The following is a 17,559-nucleotide window of genomic DNA, read 5'->3' as shown; positions in this document are numbered from 1 at the left end:
AGGGTTAAGATTAGAGGATTCTAGAGTTCCTCTGTTGTGGGGACCAGCTGATCACTAATGTCACACACCTCATAGTAGGGATGGGTATCTGGTATTTTTTGGTACCGGTACGTCATCGGGTCAGTACCGAAATATCTATAAGCTCATGGACAAACGGTGCTGCTATCGGTATTTAACATGTTCGTTTCATAAATCAGCCGACGCAGCTGACATCCGTCCCCTAATCATGACGAGCTGCTGGTGACAGGCGATGACATCACATTGTTATTGTTTGGCTCTCTCTAGTACAGTAGGCCACTTGAGGAAGTAGGCATAGTAACGGACAAAACAGTACTTCACCAAATCTACCGAAGTTGCTAAATGCAACTTATGTAAAAAGTTAGTTATGTCCAAAGGGGGTAACACCAGACACCCTATGAAACACTTACAAGTTTCACATTTGGTAAATGTGAAGCAGTGCTGCGTGTTTGAGTGCTTTAGTGAAGCAGCTAATGCTAACGCTAGTGGCTCCGATAGCAATGCCGCAGAAGCAGATGAGCGAGGATAAAGATGCAGGTAACACTCATCGTTATTATAAATAAGTCTGTACAGTGTTTCCCCAACCATTGCTTGGAGGGGCGTCCTGCCCCCGACCAAACAAGACCTCCAGCTCCTCCTAAAAAAAAAAATCAAAAATGAACGCCAACAATCGCAGACTTTTAGATCGCTAATGTATTTAGCATAAGTCAATGGAGTTTAACACAGCGAAAATTAGCATCGCAATTAGCAGACATTTTCCGACTGAGTGAGAGATGCTGAAGTGAAAATATTTTCTATGTTAGTAACTGTTACTGTTAATTATCAGTATTGATAAGCAGTATCGGTATCGATACCGGTATCAATAAAATCCTTACGCTACCTACTTCGTACAGACCAGCGGTATGCTATGATTCTGTGTCACGGCTCATCTCCACTGCGTCCGTCAGCGTCTGCGTCAACCGTCAGACGCAGAGGAAATGAATCCATTGTAATCAATGACAGCAGCTCCACTGCAGCTGTTGTGTCGTGTTCGACGCCTGCGTCCAAGGCCAAGGTTAATTCCTTGATTTGTGACCGATGCTGACGGTTGACGCTGATGACTGCAGTGGAGCCCAGGGGTTAGTGTGTTGTCACTGAGGGAGGGGGGGGGGGGGATAAATCCGTGTGTCATGTGGGGGGGGGTGGGGGGGGGGGGGGGGATAATGCCGTGTGTCATGTGCATGCATAGCAATGGAAGGAAATGTACTCTTGAATAATTTTACCAAGGGGAAGCATGTAGATAGAGAACAGAATTGCTCATAGGATGGGACCCTGTGGGACATCGTTGGAGAGACTAGCTTGGGGGGGGAGAATAAATTGCCTATGTTAACAGAAACACTTCTATTTCTGAGGTAGGATGGGAGCCGGGTCAAGGCAATGCCACCAACACCAATCCTGTGCTGGAGACGGTCAATTAAAATGACATATGAACCAGTGTGTCAAACGCTGAGGTGAGGTCAAGAGGTTGAAAATACATACCGTAGCTTGTGATGTGCTAGTGTGATGTTCACCTCGGTGGTGCCTCGTGTCTGACTGTCACACAAACAACAGAGGCACCTTGGGAGTCTCCATAAGCCACAAATATAGCCTGATAGAAATGCAAACACACACACACACACACACACACACACACACCCACACACACAGCATGATACTGTGCCAAAGAGAAGAGAGAAAGAAGAGGAACTTCTGTCATGACCTTGACCGTGAGAAAAAGAAAACCACACCCAGGTGGTGAAGTAAGTGGCGCAGGTTTATCAGGAATCTCTACTGCCCTCTGGTGGTTGACAGGAGTAAATCTCATTCTACAAACGGACGGACAGACACACACAGGGACGGTGACACACACACAGACATGCATGTCACGTATAGCAACGGCTGCACCACTTAAAAATTAGAACCAGTACAATAACTCTGCTAGCCAACGACCAGAACAAGAACTCTCTCTCCACCCCATTCGCCCTTTCTCTAACCTCTCTCTCTCCCTCTCTCTCCACTCTTTCTCTCCTCTCTCTCTCCCTCTCTCTCTCTCTCTGTCAGGACTGCTTGCAGAATGGCGGTAGGCAGAGCCAGTGCTAGACATCAAAGCAACCCTCCTTCCTCTCTCTCTCACACACACACACACACACACACACACACACACACACACACACACACACACACACACACACACACACACTACATTCTGCTGCGAGGAACTCTTAAAAAGGTTGGACTTGTTACTTCCTGTAAATATGTGTGTTCAGCAGCTAAAGTGCACTCCAGACACACACTGTGGCAATTTCACACTCAACCGTTTTTTCCACTCTTTCTCTCCAGATGGGTATTCACCCTGAGAATGGACCCAGCCAGCAGAACTGTCCCCCACGCCATCAAATCATTACATTACATTACAGTCATTTATCCAAAAGCGACTTACAAAATTGCATTAAACGTACAGTAGGCAGTCAGTTTACCACTATGCCCGAACTCACAAGTGCATCTCTTTTCTAAACAAGTGACCAAGAGCATAGTCTAGCTATAAAGCCCTAACCCTATAAAGTGCAAGAGTTGCAAAATATAAATACAATAGGTTCTTTAGAGGAAGGATCATGGTAGAACTTCTTGAAGAGGTGAGTTTTGAGCCTGCAGTGAAAGATGGGCAGCGACTCTGCTGTCCTGACATCAGTGGGCAGTTCGTTCCACCACTGCGGGGCCAGGACAGAGAAGAGCCGTGACCGTGTCGATCGACCGCAGGGGCAACCAGTCGCCCCGAGGTAGCAGAGCGTAGCGGTCGGGAGGGGGTGTAGGGCTTGACCATGGCCTGGAGGTAGGAGGGAGCTGTACCTTTCATTGTCCTGTAGACTACAGTAGTACCAGAGTTTTAAACTAGACACAAGCTGCTACAGGGAGACAGAATATTATTATATTATAATATATAATCTTATATAACCCTAACACACCCGATGAAATCCGAATGCTGTCTGGTCGTTGGTTCGGCATAAGAGATGTACCAGAGCCCATTGGTGGGGTAGGGTTGGGGTTAGCCCATCACTTGGGTAGGGTTGGGGTACGGGTTAGGATAGGTACGGGTTAGGATTAGCCCACCTCTAGGTTGCTAGCCACATTCATTTTCCCCATGGACAATTCATATTGCTGGGCCCTTCTTCTTACCCAATCCACAGAGTTTCGAGCTTGAGGAGGTGTGTGTGTGTGTGTGTGTTTGTGTGTGTATATTATCAGAAGCGATACAGACTATAAATACATGCACATTTATCCATATTTTACATCCTGTATGATAGATTGTTTTTTTGTGATATTCTGTACCAAGGTTTGGGTCTGCCCCCCTCTTCTAACTCCAGCTGGGGAACAACAACAACAACAACAACAACAACAACAATAGTAAGGACATGAAGCACAATTAGGTTCAAGGTTCAAAGATTATTTGTCTCCCTAGGGAGAAATTCTTAATAGAGGTAGAGGCAGTGCTGCATTACAAAAAAACAAGAATAGCATACAAGACACGAAGCATTCAAACTGTAGAACACACACACACACACACACACACACACACACATAGACATAGACAAACAAACACATACACACACTTTTCCACTCATTCACAGGGATGCTGTGCTTTTGCCCAAGGGGGTGTTTGCCTGTGTACTGTATGTTGGGGGAGGGGGCACACATGGGCACACATGGGCACACACACACACACACACACACACACAAACACAAACACAAACACACACACACACAGATGTGCATTGTCTCAATCACAACATACAAATATGTGTATGCACGCGCGTTTGACAGACAGGGTCCGAGTCAACCAAACACGGAAACAGAAGGGAGACATGGAGGAGGAGAGGAGAATCCCCTGATCTCACTAATGAAGCTGCTGCTTATTTGAGCTGTGAATTATTGACGATGGGGAACTTTGTCTAATGCAAAAGTGCCATTAAAACAGTGACAACATCGCCATTCAGTTATTAGATGAATACAGCAGCCAGATGAAAAGCCTTTGATTGGAGGTATAAATCCCTGGGCTCTACCGCTCCATCCCTCTCTCCATCCCTCCCCTCTTTCATCCCCCTCTCCGCTCCCTCCCTTACTCTCAGGAACACAATATCTGAGAAAACGATGCTTTTAAAAACATGGGTGTTTGGTGTATGTAGAGGATCCTACACATACAGCAAAAGAAAATGTGGAAAAATATGCCTAGATATGACTCTTTGGTTTGGTATTTGGACTACTTCATTGGCAGCAGGCCAGAGAGATTCAGCCAGAGCTTGCTGGTTGGTGACCAGATGTAAATGGGGAAAGGCTGATCCTGGGTCTGTGTTTACAGGGCCAATATAGACAAGAGAAACAGCCACTAGTCCTGTGGCTCTGGATCAAAGATGTTCAAATCCCGTGAGTGGATTGTTTGGTAAGCATGTTTAACATCCTTAAAATGAAAACACACACACACACACACACACACAAACACACACACACACACACACACACACACACACACACAGAGACAGACACACATGCGCGCACACATTCATGTCGGCCAGTTGACTTTAATTTACGTCTATCCCAATTGCCCACCGCCTGTGTTGGTTTGTTTCCTGCTATATTTGTTTGATTTGATTTCTGAGAGGTCTTCAAATCCTTCAATTTGCAATCCTTTTTTTTCTGGCAGTTTATTTTTGCCACTCTTTGAAGTTGACATTTCAAACAGCGAGAGAGAGAGCTTCACAGAGTGTCTGTACCACGTACGTAATCCATAACAACATGTAGGGAGTGTGTGTGTGTGTGTGTGTGTGTGTGTGTGTGTGTGAGAGAGAGAGAGTGTGAGTTTACATAATATTGATTACCCTAACCCAGTAGCTTTGACTGCCCAGGAACTTTCCACATGTTGATGTTTATAACCCCCCCCCTCTCTCTCTCTCTCTGACTCTCTCTCCTGGGTAGCTGGATTCTGTGTGTGTGTGTGTGCGTGTATGTGTAGCTGGGTTTTGAGTTTGTGTGTGTGTGTGTGTGTAACTACTGTAGGTTGTGTGAGGTGTGTGTATAGCTGGGATCTGTGTGCGTGTGTCTGTCTGTGTGTGTGTGTGTGTAGCTGGGTTGTGTGACACATAGAGGGTAACTAAGGAGTGTGTACTCAGTCGAGAGACCTTGTTAGGTTTAGACTGCATGAGCATCTGTATGCAACGCTGACTGCACATTTGTGTTGGCAAGTGTGCATGTGTAAGTGTGTGTGTAGCTTTTTTTTTTTAAATCAGATAACGTTTGTGTGAGGCCAGTATCTATTTATAAGCATGTGTATGTGTGTGTGTGTGTGTGTGTACCTTAACCTATCTAGTTGTGTGTTTTGTGTAGTGTGTACTAATTTTGGTGGTTTGTGTGTGACTTCACTACTGGTGCAGATGTGTGTCCAGTTTTTTTTTTTTTTTTGAGTGCACGTTTAGTGTGTGTGTGTGTGTGTGTGTGTGTGAGCCGCTGATAGGCCCAGATGTCGCTCAATGACAGCTTGGTGATGTCGGTCTGGAATTCGTCAGGATGAGCATACACAGCCATAAACTCACCCTAGCTCTAAAGGCCTCCATATACTCCAGTTTCATACGTGTACATATAGGTACCCGAACGCTAAGCAAGCGCCTCTGCCACTGTGTACTTCCTGTTTCCTGTTTCCTGCTTCCTGTTTCCATCTTGCAGGACATCAGAGGATCTTTGGTACAAGGTCCCACGATTTGTGTCGGTATTGCACCTTTTATGTGTCCTAGGGCCTAGGGCACACCAGGCCTGATGTACTGTACACCACACCCTCGTTAACCAGAACTTCCCCACACCCTCGTTAACCAGAACTTCACCACACCCTCGTTAACCAGAACTTCACGACACCCTCGTTAACCAGAACTTCACCACACCCTCGTTAACCAGAACTTCACCACACCCTCGTTAACCAGAACTTCACCACACCCTCGTTAACCAGAACTTCACCACACCCTCGTTAACCAGAACTTCACTACACCCTCGTTAACCAGAACTTCACCACACCCTCGTTAACCAGAACGTCACCACACCCTCGCTAATCAGAACTTCACCACACCCTCGTTAACCAGAACCTCAGCACACTCTCGTTAACCAGAACTTCAACTCACCCTCGTTAACCAGAACTTAACGATACCCTCGTTAACCAGAACTTCAACTCACCCTCGTTAACCAGAACTACACCACACCCTCGTTAACCAGAACTTCACCACACCCTCGTTAACCAGAACTTCACCACACCCTCGTTAACCAGAACTTCACCACACCCTCGTTAACCAGAACTTCCACCACACCCTCGTTAACCAGAACTTCACCACACCCTTGTTAACCAGAACTTCACCACACCCTCGTTAACCAGAACTACACCACATCTCCCTTAGGCCATGGTCACACTGCAGTGCTTTATTTTAGAGGAATAGGCAGATGGGTATAAGTATGAAACATTGGTTTGGATCATTACCAACAACCACCACTAAGGTGGCACAATGAAAGAACAAGACTATGTTATGCTTTGCTATTCAGTGTCATTGACGCTGCCAGCTTCCCTACTGCTGCCTAGCTTACTAAGCAGTGTCCTAGAGTGTGCACTGTGCCCCTCAGGGAAAGACCAACAGGGCCATCCAGAACAGGGGCTTGTTGATGGAACAATGAACAGCTGCTGGGCAAGGCTGGAGCTCAGCACAGACATACACCCACACGCAAAGACACACATGTGCTCTCACAGATACACACACACACACACACACACACACAGATGCAACTCTGATCATTAGCTATGGGAGACAAATTCACTGTGTGTGTGTGTGTGTGTGTGTGTAGATGAGTAGGGGCACTTGTGTGAAACGGCTCATTTTCACATTTTAGCCATGCTTAAACGTAGAATACACACGTTTTTGAAAACATGAAAATGAAATAGCAGCCGAAATCAGAGTTTGTGCTTGCTTGTTTACCTTGGAACACATGATACAAGAGGGGTATAAATTTGTGAGCGCTTTTGGGGGTGGGTTTGGTGGATCAAACAACTTTGGTGAGAGAACAGTGAGTGCAAAACTAGCTAGCAAAACTAGCAAACAACACTACTAGCTAGCGAACTAGCTCATACTCTTACTGTTATTATTAGCTAGCGTTAGCTACTGTTCTTATAGCTACTGTTCGCATTAGCTAGCTAGCATTAGCAGGGCTGCCAAGTTTGACCAAAAGCTTGGAGTGAGATGTTTTGACTTGGTCACAAGCACCCCCCATGTGTGAGACTTGGCAGACCTCGTATACTAATGCTAGGATAGCGTTAGCTAGCTAGCATCCTAGCGTTAGAATACAAACTAGCTAGCTAGCTATTCACAGTGTACACAAGCACCATCCACGTCAACATGGGGGTTAGACGTGGACACAGGGATCAGGCTAATTTACAAAACTGGACCCAGGAGTGGAGCTACTTGGACGGCGCTTTGTGGGCGCGCTCCACATCGCAATACCCCTGCGCGGGCACGTGCGCCTAGAGACACGTGGGCGCGGAGAGGAAGTGCTCAATGCTCGCTGCCCAAGCGCCTCTGCACATGCGTGGTATGTGGACCACTGGCACACATTTAAGCAACGGGTCTATTTCACATTTAAAAACGTGTGTATTCTAAATTTAAGCATGGCTAAAACGTGAAACTGAGCCGTTTCACACAAATGCCTCTACTTGTCTATTACACGTTTAGCCGTGATACCGAGGTTGCAGCGCGCGTGTGTGTGTGTGTGTGTGTGTTGATGGAGAGGGATTTGAGAGGCTCTGACAGCATTTATTTATGTGTCTCAAGGAATTAGAACAAATCCCAGCGTACAACTTTGAGCGTGTCCAATTACATAATTAAGATGAGGAGTAGCAGCAGGGGAGATCTGTGTGTGTGTGTGTGTGTGCTTGCGTGTGTGTGTGCTTGCGTGTGTGTGTGTGTTGGGCTGTGAATGGTTGGTGATGGGGTCGGGGTGTTTGGGGCCAGAGGGGGTTCAGAATGACCTTGTCCCAGTTGATCATTAGAAAGCGGCCTCCCTGGAGGCGAGAGAGGATTGGCTGTCAATAACCTATTATCACACCATGGAGAGGGCCTGGCCTCAATATAGCATGAAGTTCAATTAAGACAGAGAGAGAGAGAGAGAGAGAGAGAGAGAGAAAGAGAGAGAGAGAGAATGAATGCCGAAGGTGGGTGGGGGGGGGTGTTACTTTGACTTTTGATGCTCTTTTTTGAGAGATTAAAAACCAAAACACTAAAAGAAATCCATTAATCCCAGGAACTCCCCCAAGCCCCCCCCCCCCCCCCCTCCTAGATGTTTCTGTGTGAATATTAGCTCGTAGAGAGCACGGTATTGAGTGCTATATTGACCAGTCAAAGTTAGCTATGTGAGCCTCTCATAAAATAAATATGACTGTCTCACATGATTATCCTCGTGCCAAAGAGAAACTATACTGCTCTCAAACCTAGCTCCTAACTCCCTGTTACTATTCATATCAAATTACTGTTACTGTTCATATTACATTACTGTTACTATTCATATCACATTACTGTTACTATTCATGTCACATTACTGTGCCTGAAAATAAAAGTGTGTATTGTGAGTAAGAGAATGTGTGTGGAACTGTTCAAGCTAAAAAGAAAAAAGTTCAAAAGCGAGTGGAAATTAAATTGGTCACATTTAGGACAGTGGCTACACAACTCATCAGTATAAACATCCAACTGAAGTGAGTATTTATTGATTGCAAAATATGGCTGAACAGCCCTCCGGGTCCTTCACAGAGAAACTCCTTATCTCCCAAAGACCAGCAGACAACCAGTCACCCTAACACCAGCCCCAAACCCAACCCTAACACCAGCCACAACCCTAACACCAGCCACAACCCTAACACAAGCCCCAAACCCAACCCTAACACCAGCCCCAACCCTAACACCAGCCCCAAACCCAACCCTAACACCAGCCCCAACCCTAACCCTAACACCAGCCCCAACCCTAACACAACCCCAACCCTAACACCAGCCCCAACCCTAACCCTAACACCAGCCCCAACCCTAACACAACCCCAACCCTAACACCAGCCCCAACCCTAACCCTAACACCAGCCCCAACCCTAACACCAGCCCCAACCCTGACACCAGCCCCAACCCTAACACCAGCCCCAACCCTAACACCAGCCCCAACCCTAACACCAGCCCCAACCCTGACACCAGCCCCAAACCCAACCCTAGCCACAACCCCAACACCAGCTTCAGCACCAGCCTCAACCCCAACACCAGCCCTAGCCCCAACTAACACCAGCCTCAACACCAGCCTCAACATCAACCTCAACGTCAGTCCCAGCCTCAGCCTCAGCCTCAGCCCTAGTCCCAGTCTCAGCCCTAGACCCAGTCCCAGTCTCAGCCCTAGTCCCAGTCCCAGTCCCAGTCCCAGTCTCAGCCCTAGTCCCAGTCCCAGTCCCAGTCCCAGTCCCAGTCCCAGTCCCAGTCCCAGTCCCAGTCCCAGTCCCAGTCCCAGTCTCAGCCCTAGTCCCAACTCCAGCCTCAGCCCTAGTCCCAGTCCCAGTCTCAGCCCTAGTCCTAGTCCCAGTCTCAGTCTCAGTCCCAGTCCCAGTCCCAGTCCCAGTCCCAGTCTCAGTCTCAGCCCTAGTCCCAGTCCCAGTCCCAGTCCCAGCCTCAGCCTCAGCCTCAGCCTCAGCCTCAGCCTCAGTCCTAGTCCTAGTCCTAGTCCTAGTCCTAGTCCTAGTCCCAGTCCCAGTCAGTGTGTGTTTGCTGGCTCTAACACTGCATGGGCCCCAATCCATCAAGCTTTTTCACCAGCTGACGAAGGCACATTCTGGCATCTCTCAATTCTCTTTCTCTCACACTCTCTTTTCCCTCCCTCTACTGTGCCGCCCATACTCTCTTCCTCTTCTTCTCTCTCTTCCTCTTCTTCCCTCGTTCCACCACCCCCGGCCCCCATGGCAGAGAGGGCTGCTGTGTTTGGGGAAAGATAAAGAAGTTTTTCAAACTTTCATGGGAGCTTCTGTAGCCTAGCATCCCTCCAGGGAACCCGGAACAGATGAAGAGGAGCTCTCCCCTAATGTTTCAGTACACACACACACACGCACATACACGCACACACACACACACATGCATGCACACACACACTATTATCAGTGTTACACACACACACACATGCACACACGCACACACACACCATTATCAGTGTTACACACGCACACACACACACGCATGCACGCACACACACACCATTACCAGTGTTACACACACACACACGCACGCACACATACAAACTGTACACACGCGCACGCACGCACGCACGCACACACACACCATTATCAGTGTTACACACACACACACACACACACACACACACCATTTTCGGCGTTTACCCAGCCATTACATTGCTGAGACAGAGGGACAGACAGTTGGAGTGTGGCCGTCAACACTGTAAACAAAAACAGACAGAGCTGAGCTCACCATTGTAAACAAAGGCAGGCTACAGATGTTCAGCATTTGAAACCAGATCAGTGGAGGTCTCATTTCTTAGTGGGTGGGGGGCAGCAGGGCTTGAAGCAGGGCCAGCAATGTTCACACAGATGACTTAAGGTCTGAGACACTGGACCACGGTTTAATTTTGGTTATAGGCTGGCCCACATCCTTGTGGTTCACACACATACAGTACACATGCACACACACACACACACACACACACACACACACACACACACACACACACACACACACATACAGTACACACACACACACACACACACAGTACACACACACACACACACACACACACACACTGTAACGGAAATGTATATGTATGCATACCTTACAGAAATGTATGTAATTGTACTGCTGATGTTACTACTAAGTTAGGCCTCTGTCTTTTATTGGCTTTATTTATTTATTTATTTAAACCTTTATTTAACCAGGGGAAATCCTGTTGAGATTGAAATCTCTTTTGAATATGCTTCCTGTTATGATCCTTTTTATGCCGAAACAATGAATTGCAGGTGGGAGGATTTGACTAAAAATCAATGGGAGGATTCAGCAAAAATATCAGCTTGACCCCTGGCCACAAAAGAGCCTACGTAGGGGAAAACGGTTTGGCTGTCCTGTAACGCCATGGGCTGTCATCAATGGAGGGGTCGTATTTTGTCATGTTTAAAACTGTATACCCAGCCAAGGGTGTTGTTCCATCTCACACGGGCGGCGTGCAGATTCACACCTGCTCATCCGATGGGGTCCCTAGTGCTCTTTGTAATGACCAGGTATTTTAATAAATCATTTATTATCTTAAAGTGTCTCGTATTGTCTTGTGCTGTATCTACTTTTATCACAACACAAACACACACACGCACGGACATGCTCACATACTGTGTGTGTGTGTGTGTGTGTGTGTGTGTGTGTACGTGGGTGTGTGTTCATGTGTTTGTGTTCATGTGTCTCCCAGATAGCAAGCGGATGTGTAATGATTCTGGGCCATATATGGGCCGGAACTAAGCTACAAGGGCCAGATCTGGCCTGTATATGGCCCTGATCCGCTTGCTATCTGGGCTGTGTATGAATGTATGGTATATAGGGGCCACAGGGGTGATAAGTAATTCAGAAGTAATCCCATGAACCACTTGGGGCTGCTTCACCTACAGTACCAGCATGTAGTCCTTCAGAATGGAAGAGAATGAACACTTCTCCTTAAGCACACTGAGGGAATGCAGCACAGTGGCACCGCAGAAGACAATAGTTTCACCAGTAATTATGTCCCCACAGACCTTAATGTTGTTGCAACAGTGGCCCACAACAGAGACAAAGAGTGAGACACAACAGAATGCATGAGAATGCTTGTAGTTTACACACAGAGATGGAGAGAGAGAGAGAGAGAGAGAGAGAGAGAGAGGGGGGCAATGCCTCAGAATGTATGTATGTGGTTTAAATACGGAAAGAGAGAGACAGTGAGAGAGAGAGAGAGAGAGAGATAATGCTTTCACCTAGTACCCCAGTTAAACACATCTTTTATAAAGCAATATGATATAGTGTGTGTACGTGTGTGCGTGTGTGTGTGCGCGTGTGTGTGTGTGTGTGCATGTGTGTGTGTGTGTGTGTGTGTGTGTGTGTGTGTGTGTGTATGTGTGTGTGTGTGTGTGCGTGTACGTGTCAGTAAACCACAGTTTCATAAACCCCAGTATTCCAACTCTTCCATGTTCCTAAGCTGTCGGTCTACTGGACTGTCAGTCTGAGTGGTAACAGCATGTTCTGGTCTGACACAGAGACTACACCGACAGCACTGGCACCTCTGAGATATAGAGACTAGACAGTACAGCTCCTCTGGGACATAGACTACACTATCTATCTATCTATCTATCTATTATTGGTTGACCTAATTCATTGTATGAGGCATGATTGAACATGGCTTGGAGTTTCCACAGATCAAGCCTTCATTTTCTAGGTCAGTATTACAACGGAATAATGAACGGAATACAATCAGTCCTGGTTTGGACTGCCAACACTGAGGGCATTCATTCACCTCTGGATCTGCAAGAACTACAAAGTCCCTTAGACAAACAAACTGTTCCTTCTGAAGTCAGATGTTTGGGTTTGCACAGCCACATGTGCCTGGACAGGGAATGGCCAGGTGGATAAATAGCCCTAATTACTGCAAATAAACAGTGGATGAAGCAGAGTTTGTGTTTGGACGAACTGATTACCTAGGTCCGCCTGTCGTGTCAGAGCAGATGTTGTAATTAAGGCAGTTATCCAAACATTTACTTTGGGTGGCAGTCCTGTCTTTACCTGGGCAACTTTTCATTTTGTCATGTCAATGGCAATAGAATAGTCCTGTCTGAACTCAAGCCCAGTTGGCTATGGCCCCTCTATCAGACTGTTATAGAACCTAGAACCATTGTCCCTGTGGCAGAACCCTCTGTAAGAAAGTTCCAGTTAGAACCCTGTTCAGGTCAGTTAGAATCATTTTAACTATTAAATAGAATGGTGGTTCCATGGAGAACCTTGTTCCATAGAGAACCCTGTAAAAGGTGCCGCTCGAAAGCCAAAATGGTTTTGTCAGACCTGAAAGAGGTTCCACCTGGAACATTTTTACAGAGGATTCTGCTGCAACTCTACTTTTAGCGATCGTAAATTACTCAAACTGAATAAATATCACAGTTAGGCACAAAGCTGTGCATAGTAAGTAAGACATCTGCTAAAAATAAATAAATCCAGCGACAGATTTAGCTACAATGTCCACAAACATTTACTGTAAGCTAGGTTGGCAAATTACTGTCGCTTCAACTTCCACCAATTTTGTTGACAAATTATTGACCAGGAACTGTGCCATCTTGTTTCCGGAATAGTATCCTCTCAATGCATACTACATTTTGTGGGTAATTCAGGGAATATGTAGTACCTACTACTGTATATAGTACGCCAGATGTAGTAGGGACAATTTTGATGAAGTATACTACATCTGGCATACTATACTGTATAGTACCTACTACATACTTAGTATGGACATTCGGACACACCCCTGGAGTTTCTCCCTTGTTGTCTCTCTCAAGGCCAGGTCTGTGTCCAGGTCTCTCTCATGACGACTGGCAACCCGCTGCCATCACAGCCGCTCGTGCAGTTGCGCTCCCACACTGCTCCCCCCTCCGTTGGCCCTGCTCCTCCCTCCGATGGCCCTGCTCCCCGCTCCGATGGCCCTGCTCCCCCTCCGATGGCCCTGCTCCCCCTCTGATGGCCCTGCTCCCCCCTCCGATGGCCCTGCTCCCCGCTCCGATGGCCCTGCTCCCCGCTCCGATGGCCCTGCTCCCCCCAACGATGGCCCTGCTCCCCCCAACGATGGCCCTGCTCCCCCCTACGATGGCCCTGCTCCCCCCTCTGATGGCCCTGCTCCCCCCCCAGATGGCCCTGGCCTTTCCACTGGAATCTGCGTCTCTTCAACGCTCGCTTGCCTCGATTATGTATTCGGTGTCCATGCTCGTTCCGGGGCTAGCGTAATCTTGTTCGTTAACTTCTGGCATGTTGCTAGCAGTCGCAACCGGATAACTTTTATGAGTTGTCGATATTTTTACTGGTCTTTTACTAGTCCTCACTTGACCTGAAGAGACTCTTCCCCTACTTATATATCTATTTCTCTAATAAAAATCAAATATTCAAGTTTTCCAGTGGGTAACTGCATGGGAGCGTGGTTTCAACACGTCTGGCTACTCCATTTGCAAACCGTAAATTAACCGGACTCTTAAATAGATTAGAAGATTAACTTAATTTATTTATTTATGAACTTTATTTATTTATTTATTTATTCCTTTTTGTTATTATTAGATTGGAGTAAAATGATTATACCAACGCTTGTTATATTTTAACTTCAGTGTGTGCAGCATCGATTAATTCATTTCTAGGGACAGCTCCACCTAACGATGTATCTTAAGGCGCCCTCTAAAGGTATAGTCTGGGAAACGCTCCTGCTAACCCTGTTACTTATTTTTGCTGTTATCAGAATAATGGTCATTAGGTGGATCTGCTGACAAATTCAACAGATGTGGAGGACCGGCTGAAAACATTGACCCACACAAGTCATGCAGTGGGGGTGGGCAGGGCTGTACCCTTTACCCCCCCAATCCGACGGCCCTGGGGGTGGGGTGTGTGTGCGTGTAGCTGGGTTGTGTGTGTGTGTGCATTTGTGTGCGTAAGTGTGTGTGTGAGAGAGAGAGGTGTGTGTGTGCATGTGTGTGCGTAAGTGTGTGTGTGTGTGTGTGAGAGAGAGGTGTGTGTGTGTGTGTGTGTGAGAGAGAGAGAGAGAGAGAGAGAGAGAGAGAGTTGTCGAGCATGTGTCATCAAACACTGTCTCTGTGACCATGTGCTATAATCCTGTGATCCTGTTTGCCATGAATAACACCTTGCCTAAACCTCGAATAACACCTAGCCTAAACCTCGAATAACACGTAGCCTAAACCTCGAATAACACCTAGCCTAAACCTCGAATAACACGTAGCCTAAACCTCGAATAACACCTAGCCTAAACCTCAAGTGACAGTGATGTGTAGGTAATCCAGACAGATGTGGGGGGACACATCCCAACGCCCATTTAACCTACTGTATCACTATAGCCAAGCTTGCAAATCTGGTTGTAGCAAATAGGCCAACAGTAGATTATGCTCAACAATACAAAACGTAGGCTACCATGGTGCCAAGTAAGGAATTGGTATTGTGGTATTGTTAGCATATACAGTAATAAATACCGCACGCGTTCAAGTTCTGACCACCGTCAGAATCAGCACGTGCCAGTCTGTGCGCTGCTGATCTAGAGTCAGTTCTCAGTAATCATACAGGGCGATAAGCATCCATTGTAACCATATAAGCTTTTGCGCACGCTTATCCCTCAGACAGCATGGGGAATGAATAATATGAGCTTTCATAGTCAGCAGAATGTTTTGCAATGGAGATCTTTTTCTTAAAAACCCTTGATCAAATAATAGCCTACGCTATATCAAGTGTGGTTAGATAGTTTCACGTTGGCATTGCATTATTGTGACTTATTATATTATAATTTTTGAGAAAGACCCATATGCCCCTACCCATAGGTCTGTGCAACGTCTAGGCTAATTAAATTATGATTGGTGAAAACATCCGTTTGCAACACACGGAACTTTAACATTTAAGCTAATATGACGCGACACGGGCCTTACCTCTGAGGTTCTGGATCTTGACAATGACATCAGCCGGAGACTTCAGTCTGTGGACCAGATACAGGCGACCCGAGTCCCGCTCGATCTGGACCGGCGAGTCAGCCTCCGATATCACCTCGAACCACCTCTTCTCAAACTTCTGGTCCGGGACAGTGAAGATCATGTCCCCGACGCTGACATCCTCGGACAGGGTCACCGTGTAGGAGAGGTCCCCAGACACCGCTCGGGGCCTGCGCGTTTTCGGTAGGGAAGGTTTGCGCACGTTGAGGTGAAGTATCACTGGCTTGCTTATCAATGCGACATCTCCGTTGTCTTTTGCATAAATGTGAACCGTTATGTTGGCGACACCCATGAGAGAATCGGCCACTTTTACCTGTCCAGTTTGGGGAACTATGTGGACATATCTGCATTTTGGGAAAGCGTAATAAGTTATTCGACCTTTCTTCCCTGCGTCGCCATCATCATTTGCATAAAAACGGGCCACTTCGGAACCGACTGGAGTCAATTCATTAACCTCTCTAATTTCATATATATCACTGATGAAGTGGGGTATGTTGTCGTTTGAATCAAGAACCTCAATTTTAATTGCAAAGACATTCTCAAAACACCCGGACAGCACAGCTTTCAATTCATAAACTGGTGTGACCCCTCGGTCTAAAGTTTTAGTGGCTTTCAAAATGAAATCTCCTTGATAAAAAACCAAACGAAAATCCGACGCATTCTCTCCTTGTAAATCCGTGTCAAGTTTGGACCCATCACAGTCGTCTCCAGCCGGTAGAGCGACCCCGTCCACTACACACCCAGGTGGCTTATTTTCCGCAATTTGTCCGTAAAACTCAAACAGTTTTCCGTTCGCCACTGAAAATGTCACCAATGCGACAATCACAAACGCGTTCAGGGCACCTGGTCCTCTTGCACATCTCGTCATGGTTCCATTAAATCAGTTTCAGTCACAAATTCAAACTCAAAGTTCCGTGGCGCACAAATGTCTAAAAAGATAAAATATGAATACCACTGTATTGTAGAGGCATACAAAGATATGCGTTACTTAAGAAGAAAGGGTGAAAGTCCGATTCAAGCAAACTGCACCAATGTGTCAAGTTCACTCTGAGCTCTGTGTGCGCAGCATCACTCCACTCACGCGCCAGGGATGAGGATGATCTGGAGTCAGGGATGAGGATGGTCTGGAGTCAGGGATGAGGATGGTCTGGAGTCAGACACACACACCGCAGCTGCTGCATGTGCTACTTTGATCACCGCCCCGAGAGGAACAGCCAATCACAAGTCCGAATGAGACGGACATTCAGCTAGAGACCCGCCCACTGGCGGTTTGATTTGTGTGCGTTCCTCATAGTGCGCGAGAGACGACCGTTGGAGAGTGAAAGCTTTTTAATATTCAGGTCCACATTTTAAAACGCGTTGTTCAAGAAATGGGTGAGTTTGGTTTCGCTGGAGAGACTTGTCCTCTGAATACACATTTGCTGTTTCTTGTTTTTCTGGGACTGGGCCAAGTGGCAATCAGTATGCTGTTGGGGAGCCGGTAGCCACACATTTTGGCTCAAACCCTTCCCTTTAATAGAACATAGAACATAGAAATGCTTTATGAATTTCACAAACACACATTATCCAATAACTAGGACTACACAACTGAGCTGAAGTAAAGTAGCCTAAGCTTTGTAATGTAGGCCTATTCCTACATTAACTTGTAGCCTTGCCACTGTTTTGTTTCCCTTTTCCTGTAATCTAATTAATTTGTCTACAAAACAAATGGATTCATGAGGTAAACATGTGGC

The 17,559-nt window shown here is 46.7% G+C and overlaps 1 protein-coding gene across 1 annotated transcript in view; it reads right to left on the bottom strand.

Moving 5' to 3' along the window:
- The window catches only part of LOC311312147 (neural-cadherin), a gene marked incomplete at both ends in the record, with an annotated part of 99,268 nt that extends 82,574 nt beyond the window's left edge, over positions 1 to 16,694 (bottom strand). Inside the window, one exon of the mRNA XM_084442018.1 lies at positions 15,767 to 16,694. Within this exon, the coding sequence (XP_084298144.1) occupies positions 15,767 to 16,694 (928 nt within the window). The remainder of the gene's footprint in view (positions 1 to 15,766) is intronic.
- Positions 16,695 to 17,559: the final 865 nt, after the last annotated feature.

The sequence above is a fragment of the Borostomias antarcticus genome (assembly GCF_949987555.1).
Source record: "Borostomias antarcticus genome assembly, chromosome: 8".
Classification (NCBI taxonomy): domain Eukaryota; kingdom Metazoa; phylum Chordata; class Actinopteri; order Stomiiformes; family Stomiidae; genus Borostomias; species Borostomias antarcticus.
This window is presented reverse-complemented; position numbering and strand designations above follow the sequence as displayed.